This window comes from Oryctolagus cuniculus, chromosome 12, assembly GCF_051225735.1.
Source record: "Oryctolagus cuniculus isolate XC-2025 breed Fujian yellow rabbit chromosome 12, ASM5122573v1, whole genome shotgun sequence".
In the NCBI taxonomy this organism is placed as follows: Eukaryota; Metazoa; Chordata; class Mammalia; order Lagomorpha; family Leporidae; genus Oryctolagus; species Oryctolagus cuniculus.
In genome coordinates this window covers 88179142-88199849 of record NC_142878.1, presented here as the reverse complement: position 1 = coordinate 88199849, position 20708 = coordinate 88179142, and the positions used below count along the sequence as shown (strand labels likewise).

The 20708-nt window shown below is 57.8% G+C and overlaps 2 protein-coding genes across 3 annotated transcripts; one reads left to right on the top strand and one right to left on the bottom strand.

The window, feature by feature from the left end:
• The first annotated feature begins 256 nt into the window (after positions 1-256).
• Positions 257-13354, top strand: RASL12 (RAS like family 12). 2 transcript variants are annotated; one of them, XM_089310581.1, is made up of 5 exons: positions 257-420; positions 2772-2828; positions 8617-8690; positions 9343-9533; positions 11569-13354. In XM_089310581.1, exons 3-5 carry the CDS (start codon positions 8673-8675, stop codon positions 11942-11944), a joined length of 585 nt encoding a protein of 194 aa, XP_089166707.1. In that variant the 5' UTR covers positions 257-420; positions 2772-2828; positions 8617-8672; the 3' UTR covers positions 11945-13354. The 2 variants fall into 2 exon arrangements, with proteins under 2 accessions (XP_089166707.1, XP_002718092.1); XM_002718046.6 differs by lacking the exon at positions 257-420 and adding an exon at positions 743-988.
• SLC51B (SLC51 subunit beta) lies at positions 13309-20684 on the bottom strand. Its single transcript, XM_008268887.5, has 4 exons — positions 20270-20684; positions 15490-15685; positions 14469-14559; positions 13309-13670 (listed from the first exon to the last, which is right to left on the bottom strand). The coding sequence occupies exons 2-4, from the start codon at positions 15584-15586 to the stop codon at positions 13466-13468; spliced, it is 393 nt and encodes a 130-aa protein (XP_008267109.1). The 5' UTR covers positions 15587-15685; positions 20270-20684; the 3' UTR covers positions 13309-13465.
• Positions 20685-20708: the final 24 nt, after the last annotated feature.

Genomic DNA, 20708 nt, shown 5'->3' with positions numbered 1-20708 from the left:
CCCTGTGCTGCTGCAGTGCCCACCTGCCCTCTGTCTCTGTTCGCAGATGAGGAACCTGACACCCAAGGCAAGGAGCTGGAGCCTTGGAGTGCAGGTTCCCCGGCGGGTCCTCTGCCAGATCTTCAGCGTTATAACCAGTTACCCTGAGTCCCCAAGGGGGTGACCACCAACACACTGGCCGGCTGGGGGCGCCCCGCTTTAGAACAAACACCCCCTTTACACGACAGGCCACAAACACACGCCACTCATGAACTGCCATCAGGAAGAAATCTCCATCTTGCATGGGCTGGGTTTTGGGAGGTGAACTTGCACTGCCTAGGAAATCTTAGTCCGGGGTCCTCCTCCTCCTTCCAGGAGCCGCTGGAGTCCCCAAAGGCGAGGCGGGGAATTGGACTGAGCCGGCTGTAACCTGAAGAAGAGGTAAGGTGTGGGCTGAACCCAGAAGGCTTCCTGGAGGAGGCGGCGGGTTGGGCTTGGTAGGACAACGAGATGGGTAGCTCTTGTTTCAGACAAGCCTGGAAAATTCTTCTTCCCTACACTGCCTACTCTCGGGATTCCCTCTCCCGCCGTCCTTCCCAGCCAGCCCCCGGGGAGCGCAGGTCTTCGAGGCCCAGCCCAGAGCCGGGGGCGCGGCCGGCCGGGCGCGGGAGGAGAGCGCGCCGCGGGGGCCCCGCAGCCCTTACAAGGAGCTCGGCGGAGCCCCGCGCCGCCCCGCCCGCCGGCCGGCCCCTCCTCCGGCCGGCTCGGGCAGGGCAGCGGGGGCGCGGCCGGCTGGGCTCTCGGCTCCCGCCCGGGGCGCGGACACCGACGGGGCCGCTCCCGCGAGCCTCGGGGATCCCGCGTGCGGTGCCCGGGGGGGCCCCGACGGGGTTGCGCGGCGTGGCCATGGCCTCGGTGTTCGGGAAGCCTCGCGCGGGCAGCGCGGCGCACAGCGCGCCCCTCGAAGTCAACCTGGCCATCCTGGGGCGCCGCGGGGCCGGCAAGTCGGGTGAGTGGCGCGGGTGGGGGCCGGAGGCTGGGGAGGGGAGATGCAGGGGCCGGGCACGGGCCTCGGCGGCCTCTCCACCAGGTGGGCTGGGCGGGGCACTGCAATGGCCTTCTTGCCTCAGTTTCCCCGTGGCTGGGTTCCCTCGTCTCTTGGCGTCGACATCAGCGCCTCGGCTCCGTCTGCCTGCTGCCCCTTTGCTGCCTCTTCCCTCTGTCTCCATTGGCTCCTCTCTGTGCCACCCGGTTCTCTGCTACTCTCCCCGCCTGCCAGCATCCCCACCTCCTCTCCAGGCCTGGGGCCGGCAGTCACTCTTAGTGACTGGCACCCAAAGACCTTGTTGGGCGCCGGTCTCCAGCCCAGGGTGCCTCTCTGAGCCTCAGACTTGCTGCTCCCTGAGAAGGTGGGGGAGAGGGCTCCAGGCTGCCCCTCCCCTGCTGGCTGAAGGGAGCCGACAGATGTCCGCGGGGGCTGGGATTTCTCAGGGAAGCTGCAGCCCCCACACCCTCACCCCGGTCCCTTGGGACTCTGCACACACCGTGCGTTCTTATCAGATGCATTTGTTTCAAGCCAGACCCCTCTCTGACTTTTTGGAAACACAGTGGCCTCTGGTCCCAGAGGGCTGGCACTTGTCCTTGCTGAACCAGCAGGATCGTGGGCGTCTCAAAGCTAAGATGATTTCTGCCAATGCTAGACTCTGCCTTCCCCTCTCGGAGCAGCTGTCACCCAGGCGTGGAGGGGTGTCCCCAGAGGCAGAGACCCCGGAAACAGGGTCTGCCCTTCCACCTTCCACTCACAGTCCTAGACAGCTGGAGGGTGGAGGGGGCCCCTGCACTCTGCTAGTCCTGGATTTCCTGGCTCAGGGAGGTGCTTCGCGCCTCACTGTGGGGTCGTCTCTGACTCTGATTTGCCTCTGGCTCAGAGGACGGGTTCTGCATCTGGTTTTCCCACCAAAAAAAAAATTTTTTTTTCAGCTTGTTATCCATAGCTCTCTGTTAAGCCGGTAACTACTTTAATGAAGGAATTTAAATTCTAAAATATGTATTCCCAGGGTGTTACTTTGCAAACTGACCTTGTTAGGAATCCTAGGAAAGAATTTTAAGGATTTTCTTGACAATATTGCACGACTGTGTTAAGAGTCCCGTATGATTGGCTGACCCTGGCCTCTATGTGGTCAGACTCTGGACAAAATCGGAGCCCTGCGAACACATTCCACAGGAAGAAGTTCGTTCTAGGGTTCAACTTTCTGCCGAGACCCCAGGGTGGGTGTGGAAGCTCCAGAGACGGTCACAACTTGTGATGTGAGGCTCGGGGCCCAGGGTGTGACTCCCCCAGGAGTCGCTCACTGCTCATCCCTGCCCTCACTCTCTGTGGCCTGTAGACAAAGCTGGAATAACTGCCCCAGACTTCAGAATTGATATGACTCGTCCAGGCTGATCCTGACTGACCCCCAAGTTCAGGTTCACAGACACCCCTTAGGTTGACGTCTCATTGCTTTTCTTGCCGATAAAAAGCAGACACAAAACCAAAACAAAACAAAAAACCACAAAACCAGGGTGCAGCTGGAAGACTCGGCTCCCCATTCCCAGGGTTGCTTTGGAGTCTTTCAGCCCAACTTCTCAGCCCCCACCCCACCCCTCGCCTTGACTCCTGGAGAGCAGGGCTTGATGTCAGCCAGGGGTCCTGGAAGATAGTGAAGGCCTTCCTATAATGAGCGGGGCGGCCTCCGGGGCCATCGCCTGACACAGCAGGCGAGACTGAGCCAACTTCTTTCTGCTTCTTGCAGCCTTGACCGTGAAGTTTCTGACCAAGAGGTTTATCAGCGAATATGACCCCAATTTGGGTAAGAAACCACTTCTCCCTGGACCTCCTGTTGCCTGCCTGCCCCCCTAGATGCTCCCCAGGGACCTGGCCCCTGGGTGGGCCCTGCCCAGGACTGCACATGTAGGGGCAGAAGGGAGCAGCTACCAGGATGACTCAGCCCATGGGGCAAATTAAAAAAAAAATTAAGCTGTTTACAGTTTTATTTGAAAAACGGAGAGGGAGAGGGAAAGAAATCTCTTGTCCATTGGTTCACTTCCCAAATGCCTGCAACAGCTGGGCCAGGACTCAGCCAAGATCTGGAAGCTCAATTCAAGTTTCTCCCACGTGGGCGGTAGAGACCCAAATACTGGGGCCGGCACCTGCTGCCTCCCAGGGCGTTAGCCGGGAGCTGGAATCTGGAGCGGAGCTAGGACTCGAACCCGGGCGCTGCGATACGGAACACAGGGCTCCCCAGTGGCATATTGACTGTTGCACCAAATGTTCACCCTGGAAAATAGTTTTCAGTGCCAGAAATAGCCGTCCACGGTTGACTCCCAAGTCAGAGGACTGAGAGTCGCCGTGTGCCCTAACACGTGAGGTGTGGTGATGCGTAAGCATGAGTAGGAAAATCAAACGCAGCAGGACACCCACGTCCAGACAGGTGTTGCTCTTCGAGAGGTCACTCAGTGTTCTGTCCAGCAAAGCTGGGCCAGACGTTTGGAAGATTCTCCAGGGGCGCTGGCTTCTGAGCCCATGTTCCAGCCCTGTGTTGTTTGAGCTATATCATGGTTCATTGGGAAAAACATCTTTTGTTGTCGGTCAGAGCTGAGTTCGAACCTTGGCTCTGCCACTTATTGGCTGTGTGACCGTAAGCCAGTCACCTAACCTCTCTGAGCTACTGATTCCACCCGTAAAATGTGCATAAAACACATCAGCAAATGACTGTGAGAATTTTAAGAAATAATAGAGGCAAAAGATCTCACCAGTACTCCACCCACCATAGACGCTTAATTGTTTTTCCTTCCTCCTCAAATGGCTTCCCACACATGGTGGCTGAGTCCCTTGGATTAATCAGGTTGGGGTTTATAAAAATTATTTTTAGCAGCAGGAATTTTTCCTAAAATAACCTCTTCCATAAAACCCTAACATCTAAAACAAACAGAAGCAGAATCGCATCAGAACCCATGTCTCGTTGGGCTCACCTTTGTGTCCCATGTTGGCTGTGGACGGTCCCCTGGACCCCAGAGGGCTCTGGATAAGCTAAGCCTAGAGGGCTGTTGTGGTCTTAGGTTGTTCTCCCCATTCATAAAAATTTTCCCCAAAAACCCTCGGAGGGAACCCAGGGCTCCAGCACCGTGCAGTGCCGCCCGCACGCCTGCAGGAAGGTGCCCGGTCGCCTGCTGGTGCCGGCGAGCGCTCAGTTCTGCCTGGACTCGGGTGCTGCGGTGGGGCAGGGAGAGACTTCAGGGAAATGCAGTCTCGTGGTGTGAACGTGTTTTTCCTTGGCGCGGGAGTTGAGCCCGCATTTCAGATGCCGGTGAAGAGCTCTGTGCCCCCTGTCGGAGCGCCTGCTTGAACTCCTGACCCCCAGCTTCCGGCTAATGCAGACTCTGGGCTGCAGTGGGAACAGCTCAAGGAATTGGGCCCCTGCTCCCCACGTGGGAGACCCGGATGGAGTTCTGGGTTCTTGGCGCTGGCTCTGGCCATTGCAGGCATTTGGGGAGTGAGCTGGTGGATGGGAGTGCACTCTCTTTCTGTGTCTGCCTCTCAACTAAATACACAATTAAAAAATAAAAGTAGAGATCTTACAATGGAAACAGACCCTTCCATTTTTTTTTTTCTTGCTTTAAGTAGCAGAATCCCTTCCTTCAAGGCTTCCTTAAACAAAATGCTAGGGTGCCGGCAGTTTGGAGGGGCCCTGCTGACAGCTCCCAGGGGATTTGCTCCGCAAAGCTCTGTTTGACCACAGGTGCCTCAGTGCCTCGGGGCAGGAGAGGCTGAGGCCTGTGGGCCAAGGGCGGGCCCTGTGAGGAGCAGAGGTTGACTCCTGTGAGAGCAGGACCTGGGATCCAGTGGGGAGAGGCCACGGCAGGCATGGGAGTGGAGTGGAGGGATTAAGGACAGGATGGGGAGGCAGCCAGGGGAGGGGCACATTGGGCTGGGGTGTCTGGGAAGGGACAAGGGACAGTCCCTCAAAGGATGGCCTCTGTCTGGGTCAAACATTGCCCGGGCCAGGCTTGTTCGGAAAGGTAGTCCTGGTTTACCTGAAGTTCAAGTTTGCCCGGGCACCCTGTATTTTCCCTGGGCACCTGCCTCCAGTCCCTTCCGCCCTGTGCCCAGTCCCTAGCCTTTGCACGGGGTCCCACCGAGGGATCCTGTTACAGCCGTGGGTTGAGCTTCCTGATTGAGCAATTTTGGAATTCTGACCCTGAGGTAGAATGTGCGGTCCACTGTTGCGAGGGAGGGCGGCCGCGCGGGGCTTAGTCACCTTGGCCTCTGGTCACTCACTGCCCCCTGAGAGCCACGGACCGGGGAGGCCACCAGACACGTCACCGCGGCCGCTTTGGGAGCCCAGGGCTGCTTCGCAGAGGTCCCATCCCACTGCGGGGGAGAGGCCTCACGGGCCGGCCTCTGCCCGTTGCTGGGCACGGTGGTGGGGCTGGGAGGGGAACTGTGGAGAGGGTCCGCACCTCCCAGGGGAGGCGTGGCTTTGCAGGGCCTCCCCAGAGTGGGAGCTCATTTCGGGAGTCCCTCTGGCTGGGGCTCGACTCCCAGTTCCAGCCTGCGGCGCAGTACCAGGTACAACACACGTGATCTGCACCGTGCGGTTGAATTTTGGTTTTAGGACTCCTCTCCAAAGAAGAGCTCCTGTTGTTATCCCCACTGAGGGCTCGATTTGTCTCAGATCACGGAAACCCTCAGGTGCGCAGCCAGACGAGAGCTTTCCTCCACCTGCTCCCCACTGAGGGCAGCCTTGTGCCAGGGAGGGCCTGGACGCGGCTCTGTGGCGCACTGGGCTGTCTGGGCCTTGGTTTTCCCATCTGGAAGATGGGGCTGATCAGCCTTGCCCTGTGTGTGTAACAGTTGTGCCTTGTTGCGGGCTGCGACCCTAAGGGCTAGAGATCCCTGCCTGTTCAAGGGCTTGGTCTGCGCTGCGTGCCCCTGGGAGGGGTGGGGTCTCCAAGAGAATGTTCCTGTAGAAGGGCTGGGGCCCTCTCTCCAGCTTCTCACCTCTTTAGCCCTCAGCCCAGTTAGCCAAGGACATGACACCGCTTCTGAGGCATCACCCAACACACACTCGAAGCCTTTAAAAAAGAAAAATATTTGTTTGCTTAATTATGAGAGAGAGAGAGAGAGAAGCTCGCTCTTCTATCTGCTTCCATTACACCCCAAATGGCTGCAACAGCAGGTCCCGGACAGGCTGAATCCAGGAGCCTGGAACTCTATCCAGCTCTCCCACATGGGTGGCAGGGGCCCAGGTACTTGGACCATCTTCCTCTGCCTTCCCAGGCACATTGGCAGGGAGCTGGATCAGGAAGTGGAGCGGCCGGGACTCGAACCCAGCACTCTGATATGGATGCTGGCTCAACCTGCTGTGCCACAATGCCGGCCCTGCCCTGGTGCCTTTAAGAACATTAATATTACTGTAACCAATTTGGGAAGTGCCTCTTTTCTCATCATAAATATGAACTAGAAGGAGGAGTCACGAAGGTCGTATATTTAGGGATGCCATGGTACGCCGAGGCAGGGCTGGCGTCGGGGAGACTGCACACCGCTGTGCTGGACAGCATGTCCCAGCCCCAGCCTCTGGTGCCAATGCCTTGGTCTGCAAGGGGAGGCTGGACAGGATGACCTCCGGGGCCATGTCCAGCCTGTGTATCCGTATTTCAATCCCCAGGGGACTGAGCGCTTCTGCCCTCCCTCTCACTTCACCCGGATGGAGTTGGAGGACCTGCTGATCCCCTGGGGGTCACGGGGTGAGGGGGTCTCTGGAGGCATCAGCCCACTCGAGTGTTCCTTTGCCTGATGGGGTGCTAAGTGGCCTTGGGCAGGTTCCCTCCGGCTCTGGGCCTTGCCTTGTTCTCTGCAGAGGATCTGCCGGCAGCAGGCAGGGCCGTTGTGCTGGGAGGCACACAGGAGACTGAAGCCCCTGCACCTCTTTGAGGGGAGCAACTAAAAGGGGCCTCAGACAGCCTCGGAAGGCAAACAAAGGCGAATCTGAGCACGATGTGGGCATCTCGGGGCAGCTCTTCCTGAACCAAATATAGTTCAACATTTGGGGCATATTTTCCATTAGATTTTTTTTTTGTCTTTGCATAAGAGCAGCTATTTTTCCAAGTCCCCAAACAGGCTGGGGACGAGAGGCTGTCTGTGATTCATGCTGGATGCTAGCAGATCTGGAGGGTGTCCAGGCCCGGCTTGGCGGCCGGTGGCCCTCCGAGAGAAGAGCTTGACTGTGAACTTGGCCGGGGCTGGGGCTGCTCTCCTCACAGCGGGTGTTGCCGAGAAGGCAGAGAACATGCCCAGGTCTGCCCAGTAGGGATTTTGGGGTGACATGGGGTAGGGGACATCCAGGGAAAGGCGAGAACCAAGTGCACTCTCACACGTGGCCCACGGTGTCTGGCACGGACAAAGGCTGGTCGCAGGGAGAATGGCAATGAGGTCCCCTTTGCAGACCTGGCCACCTCCTGCTTTCGGAGGTTTGAGATCTGGAGACCTGAAGGAAAAAAAAAAAAAAAAAAACAGCAGCTCATGCAGTCCAAATAAGGTCCCTAATTTAGTGCACGGTGTGATAACGAGGGCCCCTTCGCGCTTTGCCGGGTGTGCTTTGTGGCTGTATGGGATGTTTGCATTAGAGGAAGCTGAATAACAAGTCCATGGAAACTATTTGCTATTTTGCAACTTTTACATCTGTCTAAAGTTATTTCAAAATAAAAAGTAAAAATTAGAAAGAATCGCCCAGGAATGTGAGCCTGCCCTGTTGACCAGGAAGCATCCGCACGGCCCCCCAGCCCTTTCCAGAGAACACCCAGCCTTCACCCAGCCCCGCGAGGTGCCGGGAAGAACACTTAGCACTCACCGGTCACAGAGCAAGGCCTTGGAAAGCCTGTTGGCCGTGCTGCCTTCCTAATCCCATTTCAAAACCAGGAAGCCGCCTCCGAGAGCCCGAGTGGGTTGGCTCAGCCGCGCCGCTGAGAAGTAGCTAAGTTGGCTTTGATTCCACATCTCCGACTGGGAATGATTGCCCGCACTCCCCTCCCCTGCTTCTCTTCTCCCTCCTGCTTCTCCCTGGGGGGCAGGAGTGTCACCTTGGGCGGGGGGTGGGGGGGGTCCTGCAGGCAGTGGGTGGAGCAGCCTGGGGGCCCTGGAGTCTGGCAGTGCAGCTCCTGCACCTGGGCTGCCCATCGGGCCAGTGGGCCACACTGGCCACCTGCCAGCTTTGTGTCCCAGAGGGTGTCCAGGACTGGTTTGGCCCACGGATCTCAGAGAGAAGGATCTCATTGTGAACTCAGCCAGGGCTAGGGCTGCCTCCTCACACTGGAAGGCAGAGAGCACCCCGTTTCTGCTCAGTGGGGTCTTCTTTGGGGTGACAGGGGACAGAGGACATCTGGGGAAAGCTGAGGACCTAGTGTGCTCACGGGCAGGGGCCATGGTGCAGGGGAGGGCTGGGGTCGTGAGGGTGATTGTCATTGTGGTCCTGTGCCCCCAGCTGTGGCATCTGAGTGACTGCTGGTGGGAGGTCCTGCCACATCCCACATGAGGGTCCCCTGGCTCCAGTGCAGAGGAGCCCGGCCCCGCCTCTGAGCCGCTGACTGTGTGTGTTGCAGAGGACACCTACAGCTCCGAGGAGACCGTGGACCACCAGGCTGTGCACCTGAGGGTCATGGACACCGCAGACCCGGTAACGCTGCCCCCTCCGCCCAGGAGCCCTGGCCTAGGGTGGTGTGGGGGAGGGGGTGGGGCTCAGCTGGGAATCTGGGTCCTCGCTGTGTGACCCTGAGTGAGGGCTGAGCTCAGTGGGCCTGACTCCTTCATTTGCCAAAGGAGGAGGTTGGGACGGGGCCTGGGGAGACCTCATGGTTACTGGATCAGCTCTGGAATCTCGCGGGATGGGGCTTCATGCTCGTGCACACATGGGGACAGGTGTGCCCCTGTTCACACAGACGTTCCAGGAGGGAGCCCCTCTCCAGCATGAACACCTCCCCAAAGCAGGGCGTGGGGGCCAGTTACTCTCAGAAGCCCAAGGGGCATCATGAACTTGACCCGAAACTAGCAGTGCCAGGGACAGCCAGGTCTCTGTGGCAGCCATGGCTCTGTACCCAAGCAGCCACGGTCTCCAAGGCTCTGGTTGGGTGATGTAGGGGTGGGGGGGGAGCTCATGAGACAATGTCTCCTTTCATGCCAGGCCCAATCCACAGTCAAGTGCCCCTTTGAGAAGGGCTGTGTCGGGGGACAATATACAAAGACCCAGGGAGTGGGGAGCTGGGCGAGGAGAGCTCAGGTGAAAGCTTTTACCCCCACCGCCCCTGCGAGGGGCGTCTCTCCGTCACCAGGACACCCCCAGGAACTGCGAGCGCTACCTGAACTGGGCCCACGCCTTCCTGGTGGTGTACAGCGTGGACAGCCGCCAGAGCTTCGAGGGCAGCAGCAGCTACCTGGAGCTGCTGGCTCTGCACGCCAAGGAGACACAGCGCGGCTTCCCCGCTCTGCTGCTGGGCAACAAGCTGGACATGGCCCAGTACCGGTGAGCGCGCGCCTCCCCTCCGCTCTCGCTCTCGGGGCAGGGGCACCTGCCGGCTCTGTCTCCTGCTGGGAACAGGGATGCCCTCCTCCTTAGGTGAGAGGGAGGGTGCTGGCCCCCAGGCAGCCGTGGAGAGGAAGGAAAGCGGATCTGAGCTGCGTAGGGGCGGATCCTGAAGGTCAAGAGCAAGGCCACTTCTGCCACCTTCCTGAGTCTCTGTGAGCTCCCTTGGCCTTGCCCTTTGACTTCCAGTCCCACTCTCCGGGGCTGACTGGCCATCTGGTGCCCAATTCTAATTCCAGGGAGACGCTCTGATTGGCTCCCTGGGTCAGGTGTCCAGGCTGCTCTAGCCAGCTCTCGCCCCGCCCAAGCACGGCCCCCAGGCTCCCTCCCACCATTGGCTGTGCTGAGTGAGAGTAGTTGCTCATGGAAGGGGTGGGACTTGAAGTGGAGGTCACAGACAGGGCCAGAGGGCTGCTCAGCAGGGAACGGTGCACCCTTGTCTGGCACTGTGTTTGCAACCAGCTGGACCTGGGAGGCGCCGAGGGAGGATGTACTCTCTCCAGCTGAGCACTGGCCTCTCCACTCCGCATGGTGGTCCATGAGGACTCACCAAGCCCGGAGGAGGGGCCAAAATAAGTCGGTCTCCAAAATGGGGAGCAAACTGCTGACCTCCGTCCTGGCCCCAGTCTTTCCCAAAGGGATCCTCCACAAAAGGTGTGGGAACGAATGACAAAGACGATGGGGGCTTGAAGGGAGCCGCATCCCAGCCCAGAGCCCAGGCGAGTGCGCTCATCCCCAGTTCTGCCTTGGCCAGGGCTGATTTCATAGGTCAGGATTTGATGAGCACAGTAAATGTTTTAGCCAAGCACTGGCCGTTGCTTCCCGTGATCATCTCACAGCTGAAAAGGTAGAATGTGGGAGAGCAAGTGGCTCCTAAGTCACTGACAAAATTCTCACAAGGCTGCAACCAAACAAGAAACTGGGCGATGTTAGGGCCGGCGCCACCCACTCTCACTGCGCCTACTTGCTCGGGGGTCCTGTTGCTCAAAGTTCATCTCGCAACGCTGGCCCTGCAGGAGCAAGCTAAACTCGTCCTAGCAGCAAACACTGATGAGGCTCTTTCAAAAGGGCTTTCTGAGGAGGTGGCGACCTATGGGCTCAGCTCTGGCCCTTCCTGTCTGAGTCACCCTCTCCTAGCATGGAGCAGGACCCTGGGCAGCTAGCCCACCCCCAGCCCCGTTCCTCCACCTTCACCTTGGCTCAGAAAGCCTCTCCACCCCTGGAGTCTCCCCTCACGCAGAGGAGGGAGGAACTGCAGAGGGTGGGTGGCCCAGCAGTGGGTGGTGGTCAGGAGGATTCAGCCCGTGGAACCTCAAGCCCTTGGGGATCCCCGCCTTGTCTGTCTTCGGGAATCCACCCGCCCTACCCAGGAGCCAGCCTCCTCTCTCCTCCCCCTCCAGAGCCTGTGTTTTCAGAACACATCCCAGGAGTGGCATGGGCCAAGCTGGAGCAGGTGTTGCTCGCTCGCTCCCCACCCTGCCCATGAAATGTTGTCAGCCTGCCCCCCTCCCCGGCCCTCCCTAGGCCGGCCAACAAATCTGTTCCTGAACCCAGGGCGCCTGCTACCCACAGGCCTGAGCCACGCCTGTCACGCCCCTGCAGATTCTGTCCAGACAATTGCCTCTCTCTAGAGGCTGTGGGGGGCCCGTTCCTGCCCGAGGAACCCACGTGGCTGGAGGGGGATGGGCTGGGAAAGCCTTCCTCCTCCGGCCACAGGGGACTTTGGTGACCAGCCATAGTTTACTGTGCCAAGTGCTGTGTTCGGCACGTGACACAAAAGTGGCTTGCTTAATCCCGCCAACCCCAAGAGGCAGATGTCCCATTGCTTTGATGAGAAAACTGAGATTCAATGAGATGACCATGGCCCCAGGCCACCCAGCTAGTGAGCGGGAGCTAGGCACAGGGCGGGCTCTGCCTGACCGCAGGCAGCTCACCCCTGACGCCTGCCTCCTGCCTCGCCCTGCTTCCTCCCCAGGCAGGTCACCAAGGCCGAGGGCGCGGCTCTGGCCGGCAGGTTCGGGTGCCTGTTTTTCGAGGTCTCTGCCTGCCTGGACTTTGAGCACGTGCAGCACGTCTTCCACGAGGCGGTGCGGGAGGCGCGGCGGGAGCTGGAGAAGAGCCCCCTGGCCCGGCCCCTCTTCATCTCGGAGGAGAGGGTCTTGCCCCACCAGGCTCCGCTCACTGCCCGGCACGGGCTGGCCAGCTGCACGTTCAACACTCTGTCCACGGTCAGCCTGAAGGAGATGCCCACAGTGGCCCAGGCCAAGCTGGTCACGGTGAAGTCGTCCCGCGCCCAGAGCAAGCGCAAGGCACCCACCCTGACCCTCCTGAAGGGCTTCAAGATCTTCTGAGAGCCCCTCCCTGGGAACTCCAGGCCCGGCCGCTGGACAGGGCTGCGGGGCAGGGCCTGGCTCGTCGCTACCAAGAGCCCAGACCACCTTGGGGACAGCTGAGGCCGCTTCCAGCCCCAGCAGCGTTCCTGTGTGAGCTGCAGAGACAAGCGGGGGTGCTGCTCCCTCCCCCATCCCTCCTTGGTCTGCATGGGAACTACTGCATCTGAGATTCTGGAGGGAAACAGCCACTGGGACCACCCAGACAGCTGGGGTCACTCTTGAGCAGGAAGAAGTCACGGTGTCCCTGCTGCCATGACCCTTTGCTGCTCTAGCTCCAGCCTGGCCAGCAGTGGCCCCTGATGGGCAATAGCTGAACTTGGCCCAGGGAGGCTCGGGCCTGATGTCCCAGCGCCACCTTGTGGACATGAAAGGCAGGGCAGCTGCAGGTCGCAGTTTCCCCAAGGAAAATCGACTTATTAATGCCACCTGACAGCCTGGATAGGAAAAAGACATCGTAGGCAGGTCTATTTCCAGCACTCTGCCTCTCACGAGAGAAGAAGGAAGGGGCTGGGGCCATCCAGTGTAGGGCGTTCTGCAGGATTGCACACCAGCAGGCAGGGTCCTCTTGTTCGCCCACTGCTGAGGACTGTCCGTGGACCCTGCCTTAAGTTTAATCATCAAGGCTGCAGAGCAGGGTTGTTCTCTCCAGTGGCAGTGGCCCATGGCTCCGGGGAGCTGCAGCTGGCACTCAGCCTGCCCACTCGTAGGCAGAAGCACACCCTACCCGTTCATAGTCTGGGCAAGACACAGTGCCCCTGGTCACAGGTCCCTGTGTTCAAAGCCTGCGTTTGTAAGATAGAAGCTAAAGCATCTGGGGTTAATACAGCACATTTTTGCATCAGTTCTCTGGTGTGGCCACCACAGCTTATCCCCCAGCAGCAGGGCTCAGACCTGCGGCCAGGACACTCCCCCAGGATCCCGACGGTAGCCGCAGAAGGCTCTGAGAGGCAGGGGGCGCCATGGCCTTCTAACTTGGTTTACCACGAACCCAGTCCACAGGAAGTCTCTCAAAGACTCTCAACAACTAAGCAGGTAAAATGAGAGGGCTTTGGTGGGGAGAAGAGGATTCCAAGCCCAGACTCTGCTGCCTTCCAGGAACTTGGAGTGAAAACGTTTCTCACGCAGTCTTCAGCCCCATTCCATGGATGGAAAGGCAGAGGTCAAAGAGCAGGCGATGAAGTACCTACGCCCAATGCTGAGAGTCCTGGCCGGGCTTTCAGACCCATGGGCCAGGTCTGGAGTTTGCACTTTTGCTCCAAGCCACGTGTGTGTGTGTGTGTGTGTGTGCAACACCAGGTGAACAAACTGTGCAATTCCAACTGTGCACTTCCAGAAACACTTTAATAAAAGGTTTTGTAAGTAACAGAATTCTGCTTTGATTACAGTCTGCTGATAGGAAGGTTGGGCTGTTTTATGGTAAAGACCATAAAACCCGAGGGCTTTCAAGCCCCCACGCTGAGCTCAGCTCCTGCGCCCTCCCTAGCTGTCTGACTCTGATGGGTTTGGAATGAGGACCGATGGGAGGTCTCTGTCTTTTAGCTCGGTTTGCTCCTGGGCGAAGTCCGGCTTTTTGGATAGCAGGGTCTCTCTGAGGTTGTCCAGGCTCCTGTCATCTTTGGATCTGACCTCCCTCAGGTACAGGACTTCTGGAGTTTCTTTTTCCAGCGGTTGCATCTTTGGATTCCTGGGGGCGGGGGGTGGGGGTGGGGAAACAGTGTTGATCAGGAGACCTTGTGGCTGGGGTGGGACTGGGTCTCCCCAGGGAGTCAGGGATATGAGGGGTATCCTCAGCAGTCTGGGAGCTGCAGGGGTCAGGGGGAGGGTTGGATCTTGCATCAGCAAAGAAAAAGCTGCCACCTGCCTGTGCACCGGCTCCCCGATCCTGATGCCACCTGTGAGCTCACCTGTCACGGCCTCTTCTCTCCCACTACAGGTGAGGAAATGTGGCTCAAAGAGGCCAAAGAAGCCCACACCTGGCACAGGCACTTCAGTCTCCTGACCCCAAATCCTGGGTTCTTTGCACCAAACCACACTGTCTGGTCCCATGACTGTTGGCCCCACACCCGCTCCCCAAAGCTGCGGCAGGAAATCCCTAACCAGCCCCAGTCGCGTCTGCGTCTGGGCAGCCCTGACCTGCACACTGCACTTATCAGCTCCCAGTGCGCACTTCCGCAGCCTGACACTCCTTCTGGTAACTCCCAGTCCTTGAGTTGACCTTGCTGGAGATGTTTCCTGAACAGGTGCAAGGGGCAAGAAGCACTTTCCCAGTGGGTACACTCCCCTGGGCGTTGCACCTGTCAGAGCCAGGGGTTGGTAACCAGTTGCTGTGTTTTTAAACAACTCTGGGTCCTTAAGGGGCCCGAGGCCGCATTTCGAAGTCCCCAAGGAGTGGACAGCCAAGTCCCTGCCTAGATTTCCTCCCAGGAAGGCGGGCTGCTCACCTCCCAGAGACCACCCTGCACCCCCCAGGCCAGCTCCTTACCTGTCTGCCTGGATGCTCCTTATCAGGAGGAAGATGCTTATCCCCACCACCACCACCGTCAGGGCAAGGATGGAATAATTCCAAGGAGTTGCTGGCAGAGACACACAGGACACAGCACTGAGTCAGGGCCAGGTGCCCCTCAGGCCCAGTCACCAGGTTCACAGCATCAGCAGTCCCCGGCTGTGCAGACCCCAACCAAGGCGAAGAGGAGCCCCTTGCCCTTGGGAGCTCCCAGACTGTGGCTGGGGTGGAGGGGGGCACGGGAGACACAGCCTTGGCTCTGGAGAGACCCTCCTCTAAGGGGGGTGTGCAGCCTTGCAACTGGGAAGAGGGGGGCAGGAGCGGGAGGGGAGAGGTGGGTCCAGAATTCAGTTTTGTCAGGGCTGGCCCCGGGAAGTGCCTGGTCAGGAAGGAAAGAGCCAGAGGCCAGGAAGGTGGGGGCCGCTGTGCTGGCTTCACAGCTGTGGCCAGGCTGAACTCGGGTCCTCAAGGCTTGTGCACGCCACCCTGGAATGGGGCAGGGGCCAGCCGCCGTGCTCTGCCATCTGCTGGCCCCTCCGCCAGGAATGCTCTCCACCCCACGTAATCTGTGCGGCTCACTCCTTCACAGGCTGCAGGTCTATTCGAACGCCATCTTTTTAGTGACCCCACTGCCAGGCTGGACACTTCCCGTTATCTTTCCCTGGCTAATTTATCCACTTTTCTCAAGTCCACGCCCCAGACACTTCAGTTCCGTGTCTTGTGGCTTCTCTCCTCCATCCGTGCAGAGATGTGGGTCTGAGAACAGTGCCTGGCACACAGTGGGAGCTTAATGGGTAGCTGAGTAAACCAGTGAGCCCCCCTTGAAGACAGAGGCCCCAGTGTGGCCGAAACCCTGTGGGTATGGAGCCGCCCAGCCTCGGGCCATGTCCGGGAGGAGACATGCGCCCGCCGTGCTGGTGAGATCCAAGGCAGAGGCGCAGCTCACCTGCTCCCCGGGTAGAAGACGCACCCCCACCCCACCCCATCCTCTGCCGCTTACCATCTTCTACACGAAACAACCACAGCATTTCTTCCAGAAGCTCCCGGGACACTGACGTGCCAGCTGGGGCTCCAACAGCCCCCTCAGTAGGGTTCATGACCCGGCTCCTGGTTGGGGTCTGTTTCTGGCTCCTGTTCCCAGCTACCCTCCAGGCCTCCTAGCTTCTGGTTCCCCCGCGGACGATCACTGAAGACCCCTGGAAATAAAGCCAAGAGCATGACCGGATGCCACCCCGGTTTGACCTCCTCTGGCCCAGGTTATGGGACCAGAACAGCCCCAATGCTAGCCGCTGGTGGGGCCTGGGGAAGCAGAGCCCACACACCGCGGTGGCAGTGACTTAGCCCTGCTCAAGCTCATCACGCAGGTGGGTAGGAGTCCTGCTCCGGGAGCCAGGAGGACCGAGCCACTGACGGGCGGGGAGACCCCTGAAGAGGCCATCCCGCTTCCAGGCTGGCAGCGTGCGACCCCAGTGCCATTCTGAGGCCCCAGCCCTTCGCCTCGCTGCCTTAGCGAAGCCTCGCGCCCTCTGGTTTCATTCAGTAGCCAATCACGGGCCGCTGTCTCCTCACGTGACGGGGGCTGGGCCTATCACAGTCTCTCCCCTCGGGCCAGGCGCGGGCAGCCGCCATCATTTCAGCCCCTGTTTTGTGTCCTGTGAGGTCATTTTTTGGGGGGTAGGGGGCAAGAAAAGTTTTCAGAGTTGGTTTCTGCTGCTTCCAAGGGAAAACCTGACCCCATTTTGCCTGGACAAATCCCGTCCTGAATCCGAGCCTGTCTGCATCCCTACAAAATTAAGCAACGTGCATTCACCAGACCTGAGACCATCCCCACAAATGTCACAAATGGCGTGTTTGTGTGTGACCTGTTCTAACACCGCTTAATACACTTCCTAGTACCTGTATTAAGAAAAGAAATGGGTGAGCAGAATTTTGGCAGCATGTTCTGTTTAAGCCAGTAGATGAAAAATATCATTTAAAGATGCAACCCAGATAAAAATTATTGAGATCGTTTACGATTTTCAGTACCAGCCGCTGAAATTGGGCGTAAATCATTACATATCTCAGTTCCCACTAGCCACATTTCAAGGGCTCAGGGACCACCTGGTGGCTGCACAGCCCAGCTCCATGCCTCCGTCCAGAACACCACCACATGGCCGCCGCCCTCTCCCCCCGCCTCCTCTCTCGGCTCCTGGCGCAGGGATGCAGGAAACGAGAGGGGAGGAGCTGGCCCCACCTAGCTCTGCCTCCGGTGCACAGTGGTTAGACAGAGTTCTCCCCTCTGGATTACCGGGTCTTCTGAACAACCAAACAAGAAATAATAAAGATGGAGGCAGAAATCGATGAAGTAGGGGCCAGCATGGTGGCACAGCCCCCTGCGATGCCGGCACCCCGAATCAGAGCCTCGGTTTGAGTCCTGGCTACTATCCTCCTCCTCCTCCTCCTTATTTATTTATTTGAAAGTTGGGATTACAGAGAGACTGAGAGAGACAGAGAGAGAGAGATCTTCTAGCCACTGGTTCACTCCTCAAATGGCTATGATGGTCAGTCCTGGGTCAAGCTGAAGGCTGAAGCCGGAAGCTCCATCCTGGTCTCCTATGTGGGTGGCAGAGGACCAAGCGCTTGGACAGTCTTCCATTGCCTTCCTAGGCACGTTAGCAGGGAGCTGTCTCAGAAGCAGAGTAGCCCACGGCCGGCGTTGTGGTGTGGTCGGCAAAGCCACCACCTGAGACGCTGGCATCATATATGAGTGCCGTTTGAGTCCCAGCTGCTCCACTTCTGATACAGCTCCCTGCTAATGGCCTGGGGAAAGCAATGGAGAATGGCCTAAGTGGTTGGACACCTGCACCCACCCAGGAGACCAGGATGGAGCTCCTGGCTCCTGGCTTCGGCTTTGCCCAGTCCTAACCATCATGGCCATCCAGCAGATGGAAAATCTCTCTCTCTAGCTCTGTCTTTCAGATAAATAATTTTTTAAAAAAGAGACAGAAAGCTATTGATGTCACGTGTGGGTGGGCCTCTGGAACTACAGTCTCAGGTACTCAGGGAGTGTAGACAGAGGTAGCAGTCTAGAGGGCAAATCTGGAGTCTGCTTAAGGCTGCACAGCCTGGGACACAGCGGCCCTGCTCCTCAGACCACATCCTAAAGAAATTACCCTCCAGGCTCAGAAGGAGGAATACCACACCCTTTATGAAAATGCAAACAAGTGCACATACAATGACAACACGCATTCTACAAGAGGACATTCTATGAAAGGACACACAGGAACCACATGAGCATAGTTGTCTCCGCCGGAGGGGGAGACAGGGAATCGGAATGGAGATAGAAGTCTAAAGAAATAAAGCAGGAGATAAATTTTATCTGGACCATTGTGAAAATGTGTCATGGGGCATTAACGAGGAAAAAATAAAAAGGGAAAGCGAGAGCGAGGTGACCTGAGTGCAGGAGCCCCACAACTTCAGCCCAAAGCAGCGTTTGGAGGCTGGCCCAGGAGCAGCAGGAGACGAGCGCGTGGCAGACAGCCACACGGGAGGACAGAGCACTGGCTGCAGGGCTGGCTCACTGCAGAGCTGTCGCCAGCACCAACTGCTCCGAGAAAGCTCAAGAAACAGTCACACATTTCAAAGGAAAAGATTTTGATGCAAATACATGCCCGAGTTAACATGCTGTGTGGGAACCATCATTCGTGTGTCACGTGGACGGCAGTCGGAGAAAAAGAAAGAGCCATCTCTGGTCGTCTCTGGACGACTCAGATGCGTGCTGCCTTCCTGGAGGGAGACGGAATCACGGGAAGAGGAGGTGACCGGGGTGGCCAGCACAGGTGACCAGTGCTGCAGCTCCAGCTAGCTGCCAGCTGCACTGAGCTAAGCCACACTGTGACTCTCTGTCCCCGTGCAGATGTAAGAGGGCCTGGGGGCCAGCACCAGCCCTGGGCCCCTGTCCCACATGCACATCGTCCCCCGTGCTGCAGAGAAAGAGTGAAGGTTGAAACGCTGCTCAGTGCGATGGGGCCCAGACACACAGCATGTGTGCTTGGAACTCCTCTGTTGTTTTTATTTGAAGATTTATTTATGTATTTAAAGGCAGAGTGACAGAGAGAGAGAGAGACAGAGCACTTCCATCCATTGGTTCTCTCTACCAGGTCTCCCACGTGGAAGGACACTCATTTGAACACTCTGTGGAGCACACATTCCCTGTGAGTGCACACTACCTTCGTGAAAGCAGCATCTACAGTTCTTTTGATGTATGTATATTTTGTATCTTTATATGCATTTAAGATGAATGCATATCTTGTATTTCTATGTGAGATGACAACTTCTATTTTGGTTATTTCATCACTGGAACAAATCAGACAAGTGTACGAGGATGCATGGGGGCTGACACCCATGGTGCAGTGTATATTTTAAGAATTATAGTGGGGCCAGTGCTGTGGCGCAGCGGGAAAGCCGCCGCCTGCAGTGCTGACATCCCATATGGGCGCTGGTTCGTATCCCGGCTGCTCCACTTCCTATCCGGGTCTCCGCTACAGCCTGAGAAAGCAGTAGAAGATGGCCCAAGCCCTTGGGCCCCTGCACTCGCATGGGAGACCCAGAGGAAGCTCCTGGCTCCTGGCTTCGGATCGGTGTAGTTCCGGCCGTTGCAGCCAATTGGGGAGTGAACCAGCAGATGGAAGACCTCTCTCCCTCTCTCTCTGCCTCTCCTTCTCTCTGTGTGTAACTCTGACTTTCAAGTAGAATAAATAAATATTTTAAAAATTTATTAAAAGAATTACAATAACACCAATTACAGTAACACCACTACAGTAATACCAACCAACAAAAAGCCATAAGGACAGGGCGTGCATTGTGGTACAGGGGATTAAACCATCGCTTGGGACGCATGCATCATATGGGACAGTCTTGCCTACACTTGCTGCCCAGCTTCCTGCTAATGTGCACCCCCAGAGGCGGTGGGTGATGGTTCAAGTATGTGAGCCCCTGCCACCCGTATGGGAGAGCTGAATGGAGTTCCTAGCTCCTGCTACTGCAGACATTCAGGGAGTAAACCAACAGATGGAAGATCTCTCTCTCTCCCCCTCTCTGCCCTTCAAATAAACATGAACGGAAAAAAAAATTTTTTTTTTTGACAGGCAGAGTGGACAGTGAGAGAGAGAGACAGAGAGAAAGGTCTTCCTTTGCTGTTGGTTCACCCTCCAATGGCCACCGCAGCCGACGCGCCGCGCTGATCCGATGGCAGGAGCCAGGTACTTCTCCTGGTCTCCCATGGGGTGCAGGGCCCAAGCACTTGGGCCATCCTCCACTGCACTCATGGGCCACAGCAGAGAGCTGGCCTGGAAGAGGGGCAACCGGGCCAGAATCCAGCGCCCCAACCAGGACTAGAACCCTGTGTGCCGGCGCCGCAAGGCAGAGGATTAGCCTAGTGAGCCGCGGCGCCGGCCGGAAAGATTTTTTAAAATGGCAAGAGATCTACAAGCCCAGAACCGAGTTTCAGCAGCTCCTGCTCTGTTAGAGCCATAGCCACGAAGGACTTCCTTCTGTCGGAGCACTTAGGGTGAGCATCACACCAGCCTTTTATCTTCACTAAGCTTAAAGTCATGCTCTGTCTAGATTTCCTTTCTTTTTCCGTGAATGCCTGTCACAGGATCCTTCTAGAACACCTTAGCGAGTCTAGTTGTCATGTCTCCTTGGGGTCCCCACTGGGATATCACGGGAGTTGGCCATGGTTCCTACCCAAAAAAAAAAAACCCTGGGCCACCCGTCCCCGGGGCAGGCGGAGGACTCACCCTGGATCCTGGGCTCCTGGGGCCTGCCTTGATCTGCTGTTGGGAGCAGCACTGTGTCTTCCTCCTCCTCCTCACGGGAGACGTCTTTGCACCTGAGCGCACCTGGGTTGGCATAGCTATCGCTGGATCAGCGCCTGCCCAGCCCGCGGCAGCCAGGCCCTTCTGGCTGCTGTGCCCTTAGCACCCCCCAAGCCTGGATCCTTCCCCGCTGCCACTGGGGGGAATGACCTCTTGAATGAGAGGCCTCGGATGGCAAACAGGCTCCACCTGACTTTCACAATCTACAAGAACTGGGAGGAGGGTGCTGCCCTGCTTGTGTGCTGGCCTCAAGTTAGAAAAAATAGCCAGTCCCTGTCGCCAGCCCGGGGCAGTGGGCTAGGGAGGCCCTGTAGTCTGCAGTCCCATCAGAGGGTGTGTGTGTTGGGGGGAGGGCTGTGGT

What these genes read in the sequence shown, in the direction of transcription:
- RASL12 (XM_002718046.6), top strand. Translation starts at nt 886, where the DNA reads ATGGCCTCGGTGTTCGGGAAGCCTCGCGCGGGCAGCGCGGCGCACAGC. An exon ending in CGAATATGACCCCAATTTGG is followed by an intron (nt 2,829 to 8,616) that starts GTAAGAAACCAC and finishes TGTGTGTTGCAG; the next exon opens with AGGACACCTACAGCTCCGAG. An exon ending in TCATGGACACCGCAGACCCG is followed by an intron (nt 8,691 to 9,342) that starts GTAACGCTGCCC and finishes CTCCGTCACCAG; the next exon opens with GACACCCCCAGGAACTGCGA.
- SLC51B (XM_008268887.5), bottom strand. Translation starts at nt 15,586, where the DNA reads ATGAACCCTACTGAGGGGGCTGTTGGAGCCCCAGCTGGCACGTCAGTG. An exon ending in GTTGTTTCGTGTAGAAGATG is followed by an intron (nt 14,560 to 15,489) that starts GTAAGCGGCAGA and finishes TGTCTCTGCCAG; the next exon opens with CAACTCCTTGGAATTATTCC. An exon ending in AGGAGCATCCAGGCAGACAG is followed by an intron (nt 13,671 to 14,468) that starts GTAAGGAGCTGG and finishes CCCCGCCCCCAG; the next exon opens with GAATCCAAAGATGCAACCGC.